We start from the raw sequence: 10,517 nt of genomic DNA on the forward strand, positions 1-10,517 counted from the left end.
TGTGTGTGTGTGTGTGTGTGTGTGTGTGTGTGTGTGTGTGTGTGTGTGTTTATGGTATAATAAATCCAACCTCTAGGAATACTGAATTAACCTGTACTTGCACAGAGCACTGAGTTACGGTCTCTGGTACAGGAAAATGAAGACATGTAGTCGATCTATTCCAGTGTTTATATATAAAACCAGTCACCTAACAATATGCATTGGATAGCAAATAGGCATTCATGCACAGCTAGCCTTGCTTACCCTTTCCATGTATGGGTCAGGCCCTTCAGGAATCCTTGAGCCTCTGAGCTATAAGCATAGCAGGAATTAATTAATAAAAGGGATTATTTTACACTGCAAGCAGAAGTAGTTAGAGCAGCCATCCCTGAAGAGGGCAAGGGAAACAAGAACCTAAAGCTAGAGGAAATTTAAATAAAGCTAAAAAGCTGGCAGAGAACTTGAATAGAGGCCCAAGACTTGGAAGTACAACCTATAAAGTCAGGGACTTGAATGTTATACCCGGACACTGTTTCTATGCAGCAGTGAAAATTCCAGGCTTGAATCCTAGGATCAATTTGTCCGGGCTCAAATCTCTTATTGTAGCAGCTTTTTTTTCTGTCTGATGTTGGACACATGCCAGATGTCATGTATGAAACAAGAAATAAAATGGAGCTTCCCTCGAGTTATTGTGAGGACTGAGGACTGTTCACTGAGTGCTGTGTCTGGTACCTGTGTCTGGTACCTGGCAAGCTTCTCGTGTGGTTAGTGTTATTATGGATGCAGACCTGAGAGAGGACCTTGAGTGCAAACCCTTCAGACTTTTTGAGGGGCACCTTGGAAAACCCTGGCTCTTGCCTGAGTCAGCTTCTCAGAGGGATAAGGAGAGTCTGGACTGTACTGGTCAGGCCAGATGAGACTGGAAAGGTTGGGGACAAGGGTATTGATACAAGCATGATACAGTAGCTCTGGCTTGAGGTGCTGAGAGCCTAGATTAAGCTAAAGCAGAAGCCAGGGATTAGGGAAAATGAAAATAGAATTTGTTAAAGTAGCATTTAAGAGGATTGAGATTACCCTAGTCTGAGATTTCTCTGTCTGCTGAAACAGCCACTACTAAAGCCAATACAGTGTTGTAATCGAGCACTCAAATGCCACTGATTCAGTTAAGATTCGGTGTGTTTCAGTGATTCAACACCCCAAAATGTGAACTATTTCAAGAATTTTATACGGGTTACGTTAAGCTAAATATGCACTGAATACAGCATTAATTTACCTTTTTCAGTCTTTAAAAAAAATAAAATAATAGCAAATAGCTCACGTTTCAGTTGGACAGATCTTGGTCTGAGGAGATAGAAGTAGGGCTGAGGAAAAAGGCTTCAGTGTTAGGACCTTGAAGGCATTCCCTCTTGGGAAGGGAGATGAGAGCAAATGGATGAACGGTGCTGCTTCATTGGGTTTTTTTTACCTGTCATGTGGACAATTTGGGCATTGGTATTAAGGGAAAGGATACTGGTGAAATGTGGCGATGACTTCATCTTCTCTCCAGTGAGGAGTCAGCCAAGTGCCAAGTCATTTACCTGTGTCCTCCCAGCTCATCCTGAAATCTGCCCTTGAGGCAGACAATTGCTGTTGCTATCCCTTCCCATCTTACAGTTGAGGAAACTGAGACCATCTCGGCATAGCAAGTGACAAGCTGGGGTTTTCATTTACCTGACAGTAAAAGCCCTTGATGGCTCTACTAGACCAGTACTCCAAGATAGTCCTGAGAGTACCTGCATTGAAGATAGGGAGCACTGTGTGGAAGCATACCACTGTGGAAGCAAACACAGATTGTCTGGCATTGTGGCACTTTACAGAAGGAAGTGTCTTCATGGAAACAAACTTAGACTTTTGTAGCAAAGAATGTCAACTAATAGAACAATTGCATGCTGAAGGAAGTCGACCCTGTTGCTACTGTCATCAAAAAGAGAATCTTTCAGGGCTTAGTCAGAGCTTTGAGAAGTCAGGCAGGAACAGAAAGTAGCATTCTTCTAAATTGACCCATCTTAATTCCAGGCAGAAGTAAAAAAATGGGTAGGAGCCAGCGGGCAGAGTCTGGCTGTCCCTACTGGTATTTCAGGGAAGTCTTCCAAGGAAGCTTTTCAATTGTCTGAACGCTGGTGCAGACCTCCTGAACCAGGTTCTTGAAGCAAGTGCCTGAGGTGTTCCTAGATATACTCAGTGAAGTCAGGGCCCCGCTGCCAGGGACCAGCAGTTCCTGCCCATTGGGCTTGTTTTGGGACCATTCTCCTGGTTCCTTTCCAACATCTCAGGGCTCACAGAATGTTGCATTTATCTGCGTCCTTAGCAGTATCCTCATCCAGGGTGTGGGGCAGTTGTCCTTTTCGCCTTAATTTCTCCCTTCTTGCAAGTTCCCTCCATAACATACTTCTGCTTATACTGCTGAGGGGACCGACTATGGAAATAAGCCCCTGAATGGAGCTCAGTGCTGCCTTTTTTGCAGTGAGGCTGGCGGATATATGCCATTCCTTTCTGCCAGCATCATCCTCAACTCTGCTATTCAGAGCAAACCCCACAGGGTGACTTGTATGTATAAAATAATATCTTGAGAGTCACATATCTTGAGCTACAGTCCCACAATGTATGATCTTGGGCTATGTGTGTGTGTGTGTGTGTGTGTGTGTGTGTGTGTATAATTTATAAAATGTATTTTTATAAATTATAAAAATTTTACATAATTTTATATAAATTATAAAAAGACATTTTATAAATTATATATATATGAAGCTATATGAAGTATTTATTTATAAAATATACATATAATTTAACCTCTGCAACATTTGCAAAAGAGAAGTAATGAAGGGTTGGGGCTCCTAAATGTTGCTAAAAAGATTAAATGTAATGATGTGTGCATCGGGTACAAAGTACTCAGCTAATGGCGGCAGTTGTCAGAATTAACCATTTTAACTTACTATGTCTCTCAGTATTTTTGGAAATGCGCATTGGTGGCCCATGCCTTTAATCAGAGCACTCTGATTAAGCAGAGGCAGACAGCCTGGTCTACAGAGTAAATTCCAAAACAACCAGGGCTATATAGAGAAACCCTGTCTCAAAACAAAACAAAACAAAACAAAACAAAAAGGCAAGTAAAGATCCACCAGAGAAAGATGTCAGATAAAAACCTCACAGGTGAGCACAGCTGAGGCCTTGAGAGAGGGGTACTCTTTCCTGTTTGACTGATTCTGAACTGTGTAAATGTTTTTTAAAGCTCTCTAAGATCATGTACGTGCTCCATATAAAATGTGTGTTCCTCTGCTCCTGCAGACTTCCTCGTTGCTTCCTCTCCTTTTCCTCTGTACAAACTCAGCAGTATGGTTTGCAGGAGCTGAGCAGCGTGTTCAGCTTGGCCACAGGCTTGGCTTCCCTTGGCCTCACACCCCATAACCTCAGCTGGAAAAAAGAAAAGGCGAGTGTTAAGACTTGGTCCTTCCTCCATTGAAGTCTAGGAGTCTGAGGTGGTCAGCAATGGTAGGACAGTAGTAATAGAAGTCATGGCTAATCTGTAGGCTGTTCACAGCAGGTTAATAATTCTGTGTGGCATGCTTCAGTTACAGCTAACAGAGAGCACCCTCTGTAGTTTTATCAGAAATGATCTTGAGACAGACAGAAGTGCCTGTGTAATCATTGAAAGGCAGAACAGGCTCTCACTAGAATCCCTAGAAAGGACTTTAAACCACCACAAAATTGAGCCCAGAATTGAGTGTCGGGTGCAGAAGCAAAAGGCCGCCATGGCATGTGGTCTCTGTAACTGACTGCTGATTAGACTCTGGAACACCGCACTCCTTACCTCCTCAAACAATAGCCTGCTCTCCAACCTTCTTGTCTGTAAGAATTCCTGTCACTCCCATCTTCCAGATCATTTCTCAAGGTTTGACCACTGTTGTGGTAGCAAGAGAACCTAGGTGGGGCTCTTTGCTATGAGTGCTATCCATTTACCAGGGGCCAGAGCCTTAAGCAATAACAGTTTGTTCTTCTGTTTCTGGAGATTAGAATTCTGGCTACTTGTCTTCCTTTGGTGAGCCTCTAGGCCCACATTTCCCCTTCTTATAAACACATGGTCTTATGGGATAAGGGCCCACTCAGTCTCATTTTAACTGAGTTATCTCATAGAAGAGCCTAGCTTCAAGTACAGTTCTATTCTGACATGCTGGGGTTAGACCTTCCACATATGAAGGGGTGGGGAACACAGTTCTTCCCATTAACATGGGCACATGTCGTTTATTGCCTTCCAGCCCTGCAGTTCAGTGAGCTATGCCAGGAAGAGGGCAGAGCTCTGCCCGGCACCAGGAAGTAAAGAGTGTGGTGATAAGAGGGTGCAGGTGCTAAGCACTCTGAAAAGCATTCCTTATATTTATTAACCTACATGCTTTTCTCCAGAGGTAGGTATCGCATCCAAGGCCTTCTTTACAATAAGCACTGAACCATATCTACACATGCTGATTTTTTCTGATACTTTAACAGTCCTTTGAAATAGGAAAGTGGTAGTATATCCATTTTTTACCAGGAGAAAACCGAGGTTTAAGCAGCTAGCAAGTCTTACCCAAGACCTTTGCTGGGGAGAGCAAGAGTGAGACCTTGCTATCCTGGAACTGCATGTCCAGGGCATGCAGAGCAGCAGCAAATGCAGCAGATGTCAAAAAAGAAGCTGCCTGTCACATCCAACTAAGGATTTTCCTGTTTTTCTGGATGTCATACTTCTACAGTGAAATCTCTTTTTCTGTTTATCTTTATTCATTTGCTTATTTGTTCATTCATTTATTTGTTAGTTTACTGAGACAATAACACTGTGTAGCCTTGGCTGGCCTTGAACTCTTAGATGTCTGCCTGCCTCTGCCTTCTGAGGTCTGGGATTAAAGGCATGAACCTCTGTGCCCATTTGAAATCTGTTTTTCAAAGGGTAACAGTCAATCTGAAGTTAAAACATGCTGTGCATTGCACCTGAGGCCCAGTCAAGCCATCTGAGGCTGGCATGAGCCTTTAGGCTCTGCTATGAATGATGTGTGCTCATGAGGGTGAAAGGCTGTAACAGCACTTAGGCCGTATTAGAAAGTTGTTGCTACCTGACAGCATAGCTTTGTAATTCACCAGGAGTGGCTTAATCTTGTTTGACACCAAGAACATGGAGCTGAGCCCAGCACTTAATAGTCCATGTGTATGGTGCTTTGAGAACAGCATGTGTCTGTGTCCAATCTCTCACAGCCCTAAGAGGCAGGTCTTCTTGTCTCTTGTCTTCTACAGGATGCAGAGAGAGCTGGAGTAAATGGAAGCTTGCTCTTCTGTTAGAGCCACAGAGCTGTGTTTGTTCTTGGAAGTTGCTTCGCCCCAGTGATTAACTCTGGGCCAGACCACTATGACTTGTCAATCAGACTATCAGCTCCTCTGTACCTTCCACTGAGAGTATGCTTGGTGACCGTTTTCATGCTCACCCTCCTCTTTGGCTCAGGTCCTCTTGACACAGATTTAAGTGCCTGTATTCACTTAACAGACCATCTTGTTCCTAGGAATTTCTAAGAACTTCAGAATTTAGGCAAACCACAGCATCAAAACCAGTGCAAATCATTTGATTAGCTAAACACTCTGTGTCTGTTCCATTGTGTTGCCCATGTATGAAGCTGAAAAGAAGCAATAGCCAGGTCTCACTGATGGCCATTGGTTCAAGTTCTTGAGTTTTTGACTGTACTGGGCAGAATGGAGTTGAATACACACACCATCACCACCCCACCCAGTGTTGAATTTAACCCTTGCCTATGAGCTTCAGAGAAGGTGAGCTACAGCTCACTCCTGGATGCAAAAGTGAAGCCTTCTCTGGCTGTGGACTAGAAAAATCTTTTTTTTTTTAAAGATTTATTTATTCATTATGTATACAGTGTTTTACATGCCAGAAGAGGGTACCAGATCTTATTATAGATGGTTAGGAGCCACCATGTGGTTGCTGGGAACTGAACTTAGGACTCTGGAAGAGCAGTGAGTGCCCTTAACCTCTGAGCCATCTCTTCAGCCCCAGAAAAATCTTATGCCCCACATAGCGGTACATAAGCACAAGGTGGCCTACAAGCCCCTGTTCCAGGTCACAGAGTGTCAGAAGTGCTCCCAGTGAAGAGCCATGTTGAACCATTCTGTGATTCCCACAGTGTGCATACATCGCCTTAATAGGAATTGTACCCTCTCTGTGAGGCAAGTGGAAAGGGTGACTTCTGGAGAAAAAGTCTCACAAGCTGCACAAGTACACAGACTGGGTTACCTCAAAGCCAGCCTTCCTAGTTCTGGTTGCCTCACCTTTAAAACAACAGTAATAACCCCATGCAGGATTGTAATGAGGCTTCCTGAAATAATGTATGAAAGCAACAAGCATTGGATGCCAGGTGGTGTTTGCCCTGCAGTGTATGCTTGGCTAAAAGAAGCTGGTGCATAGACAGACAGCTGAACAGCCACAAGTTCTGCCCAGGAGAGAAGAATTGAGACATTTGGGGGTGTTGTCCCATTAGCTCTGTCCTGCTCTGTCCCACTCTGCCTCCAGACATCAGTTGAGGTTTTACCAAGTATCTGCAAGAGGAAGGTCACCTCTAACTAGTCCCAGTTCCAGAAAGACCTTCCTCCTTCCAAACACTGAAGAGAGCCACAGGCTGCATCTAGATTTGAGGCAGCTCAGTAGAGTTCTGTATCCCTAAAAGAGGCTTCTGTACTTAAAGTCATTGAAAGCAAAACGCTAATCAGAGATCCCTTTCCAGTGACCCAGTGGCTGGTTTCTAGGGCTGCCCACAAATACCCCCACTGAATTGACTTTCCAAAGCTGTTACTACAGAAATGCAGTAAAAGCACTTTGTATTTAAGAATGAAGCTAAAACGCTTTCATTTCTAAAGGTTAACTTGTTTTCTAGGCAGGGTTATCCCTGTTCCAGCAGTGAGGAAGGAACTTGCAGAGGAATTACATTTGGGCTGGGAGACTGACAAGGGTGACAGGCAGTGTGGCAGAGCTTGGCTTCCCTGGAGCAGAAGAGGAAAACAGCTGATTGCTCCCCCAGTGTGCTGCCTCTGTGAGGGTGGGTACTGTCTTCCTGCCATCCGTTCTCTGCTCCCCCAGCCCAGTACCAGTAGCGCTTAATTGGAAACATGTTGCTGTGTGTGGTATCTCAAGCCTGTCATTCCAGCACTTGGGAGGGAAGCATGAGGATTGCCACAAGTTCAAGGCCAGCCTGAACCAGCACCTAACCGGTGTGGCCACCAGCAAATTATCTAGTCAGGCTCTGCTTATAAAAACCTGGGAAGAAAAAAACAAACAAACAAACAAACAAAAAAAAAAACACCTGGGAAGGTCCCTCTCTCAGGTGAGAGAAAAGATACCTACCTTTTGAGACAATGCCTCAAAAGGGGGACAGGGATGTTGCTATTTGGGAGGCTTTAGCAGGAGGCCGGCTGGCACCCAGGAGACCGGAGCCAGCCTGGGCAACATAGTAAGGACACCCTCTCCCCATCTTCACCCCTCACACCCATGTCTAAGAAGGAAAGAGGAAAGGAGGAAAGGAAGAATGGGAAAGAAAAACAAAAGCCCCAGTGTTGTATGGACCGGTTCGAGCCTGGAGACCTGCAGGATTACCCCCTGGAAGGGAGCAGGGAGCTATGCGCGTGAACCAGTTCAGTAAAGAAGCCTAGATCCTGAGCTGGCAAGAATTAAGTGTGGACTGCTATCTTTATCTCTTCCGGTTTCTTTTGTTTTGGCCCACCAGCTGGCCGGTTTAAATATTAATTGTAATGTGATGGGGAAGGGAAGAAGTCCTCCATGTGTCTCTGTGCAGGTATCTGTACTGAAAGAAGGACCCCCGCAGGCTTTTATACATAGAGCTGAACTGTGGTTTATTTGCTGATGGCCACACAAAAAGGAGCAATGAGTGATTTGTTCCTGTGTGACCTGTCCTGCGGTTACATGAAAATGTGCCCTGGCCCTAGGACCTGAACCTTGAAGGCTGAGAAAAAGAGAATGCTTGGCATTATTCTCGTGCAGAGCGAACACAGAGAAGTGTTAAGGTGCAGCCTACAAACCACAGTCCACTCAGGAAAAGGAGTCCTGCTCACATTCAACCAGCTACCAGCTGGAAGGGGGTCCAGGGGAGTCCTGAAAAGGGTGCAGAGACAGACTTTGTTACCAACTTGCTGTGCATTGGGGCCCTGCACTCTGTGCAAGGTGTCTTGATGGCACTTGAGACACCTTATTAATAGACTCTGGCCTGGAAGCACATTAAGAGATTTGGGCCAAGTCATTGGGTGTTACGCAGCCCACACCCCACTTGGGAGACCCTGAGCCTCTCTTGGGCGGGGCTGCATGACAAGAATCTGAGGAACAATCTGTTAGTCTGTGTTGAATCAAGGTCTCTTAAGACCTCTGACAGGCAAGGCCGCCCTGCCCTGCACACACTTCCGTATTTCCTGTACTCCTGTCCTGCTAGGGCTCCCTGTTCTTCCAGTCGTCTGTTGGCTGTCACTACCCCTTTGGTTCTGTCCTCACACTAATGTGTCAAAATTGCCTAAGGACCCGTTCTAATGGGTCTGGACCAAATCAGTCAAAACCCCTGAGGTCCACTGAGCAGGTGGGAGCAGAGGTGGACAGCACAGGTGCAGGGGATTCCAATACTAGCAGCTGCAGTCCATGGATCAGCATTGTTCTGGACACTTATACTAGATATACATTAGTGATTTGAATGTGCCCTATCCTAAAAGAAAAGAAAAAGAAAACCTTTGAGGTGGATAATGACGGCCTCATGTTACAAATGAGAAGAAACGGCCTGCCTGCTCTCTACCTCCTAGTTAGTATGTTCCTTGCTAGTAGAGCATCCAAACCTGCTAACTGGAAACCCAACACCAAGGCTTACCCCAAAGTCCTCACACAGATCGAAGGGGTATGTTTTAGTTCGATGTTTTGTTTCTTAAGTGTTTTTTGGTTTTGTACAAATGTGTGAAAGTGGACACCAAAGGGTTCAGACGTCTCAGATCGTTGACTCGGGCCTTGGCGACATCTGTGTCTCAGGGCACTCACTCGGTCTGTGTTACTACTGTTTCATACCTTGTCTGGTCTAAGTTTTGTGCAGCAACAAGCCCTCCCAAAGAATGAGTCAGCCTGGGTTTGCTGCTGGCGCCATGGTGCCCTAGACTGCTGAGTCCTCACATAGTGCCAGGAGGCACACCTACTGCCCACCTGCTCCCATGAGTCATGGAACTGCCACCTTGCTGCCAGCTCAGCCTTTTCTCCAGTTGCCACCACTCTAGGCATGAGTGTAACCATATATGGCAGGGGCACAGGCAGGGCCCAGCGTCCTCTTGAAATGGTGCCATTGGCTAAACAGACAGGCCAGAGCTCAAGGCCAGGCTCTTTCCACTGCTTTGCATGAGGCGATTGTGAGGACAAAGCAGCAGTGTAGAATCCAGGGGCTCAGACCAGAGAGAAGGACCAACCCTCTTAACGTGTCAGGGCAGGTAACAGAGCGGACACTATTTCAGGCTGTTGTGCATTTGACATTTACTGTCGGTCTATCATGAAGAGTCCTTCAGCTAGAAGTCTGCACCCCCTTCAAAAAAATATTTGTTTATCTGTAAACAGCGTTAAAGATACTACACGTCTCTGTGTGCAAAGTTCTTTAGAGGAAGGCTTTCTCTCCATTTCCTGTGACTTGGATTTTTCATTGGGCTGACAGAAGTGAAGCCTTCTGTCATGGGGTCGTTGTGACAGCAACATGCCCTGCTGGCAGGTGCTTGCTTTTGCTGAAGGTCCCTTAACTACTCCAAGTGTTATTTCTGAGAAAGGTCCAAAGTGTCTGAAGGACACTTTTCTATAGTGCGTCGGGGCACATAGACTAAGCTGATTGGTGCCAGATGTCGGAAAGATTCTGTCCGGTACTCAAATGAGTGGCAGCCTCAAATCTGGATCACCAGCATGTCCAGCTGGGGTGGTTGGGCATGTGCAGCCAGTACCCTTCAAGTAACACATTTTAATAAATGTTTAAATAACCTAAAGGACATGCTGTTCACTTCTTAAAAATTCTCTTCAGATTTCAGGGAAGAATCATCAAAGATGTCCAGTAAGACGGCAAGCACCAACAGCATAGCGCAGGCTAGGAGAACTGTGCAGCAGCTGAGATTGGAAGCCTCCATCGAAAGAATAAAGGTAAGTGTGAGTGGTCTAGCTGTGGGTTCAGGGTAATTCCCAACCCTTCCTGAGAGGGAACATAGGTCAGAGAAGACACAGCCGTTTGCAGTTTGCTCCCAGGCCTTTGCTGAGCAGGCTGACAGTAATTTAGTTTTCATTTCCTACCCAGCACAGGTGTTATTCCAAAACAGCTGAGGGCCCAGATATCTCAGCCAGACCCTCTGTCGAGCCCTAAACGAGAATTCCTGCCTTTCCTGAATGAGTGTGGTCAAGCCTTGTCATGACTGTCTTCTGAGTGGAGACAGGATGCCCAGTGGGGGTGATAAACACCCCTGTCACCCTC

The 10,517-nt window shown here is 45.7% G+C and overlaps 1 protein-coding gene across 3 annotated transcripts in view; it reads left to right on the forward strand.

Moving 5' to 3' along the window:
* Positions 1–10,517, forward strand: part of Gng12 (G protein subunit gamma 12) — a 102,416-nt gene that overhangs the window by 86,674 nt on the left and 5,225 nt on the right. For 2 of the 3 annotated variants that reach the window (XM_055612810.1, XM_055612809.1), the window contains one exon: positions 10,077–10,192. In XM_055612810.1, the coding sequence (XP_055468785.1) occupies positions 10,100–10,192 (93 nt within the window). In that variant the 5' untranslated portion in view covers positions 10,077–10,099. Of the gene's footprint in view, positions 1–6,950; positions 7,080–10,076; positions 10,193–10,517 lie in introns of those variants that run through there. The other variant, XM_055612811.1, reaches the window with a different exon arrangement.

Source organism: Psammomys obesus, unplaced genomic scaffold (assembly GCF_907164565.1).
Source record: "Psammomys obesus unplaced genomic scaffold, mPsaObe1.curated_primary_1811, whole genome shotgun sequence".
Lineage (NCBI taxonomy): Eukaryota > Metazoa > Chordata > Mammalia > Rodentia > Muridae > Psammomys > Psammomys obesus.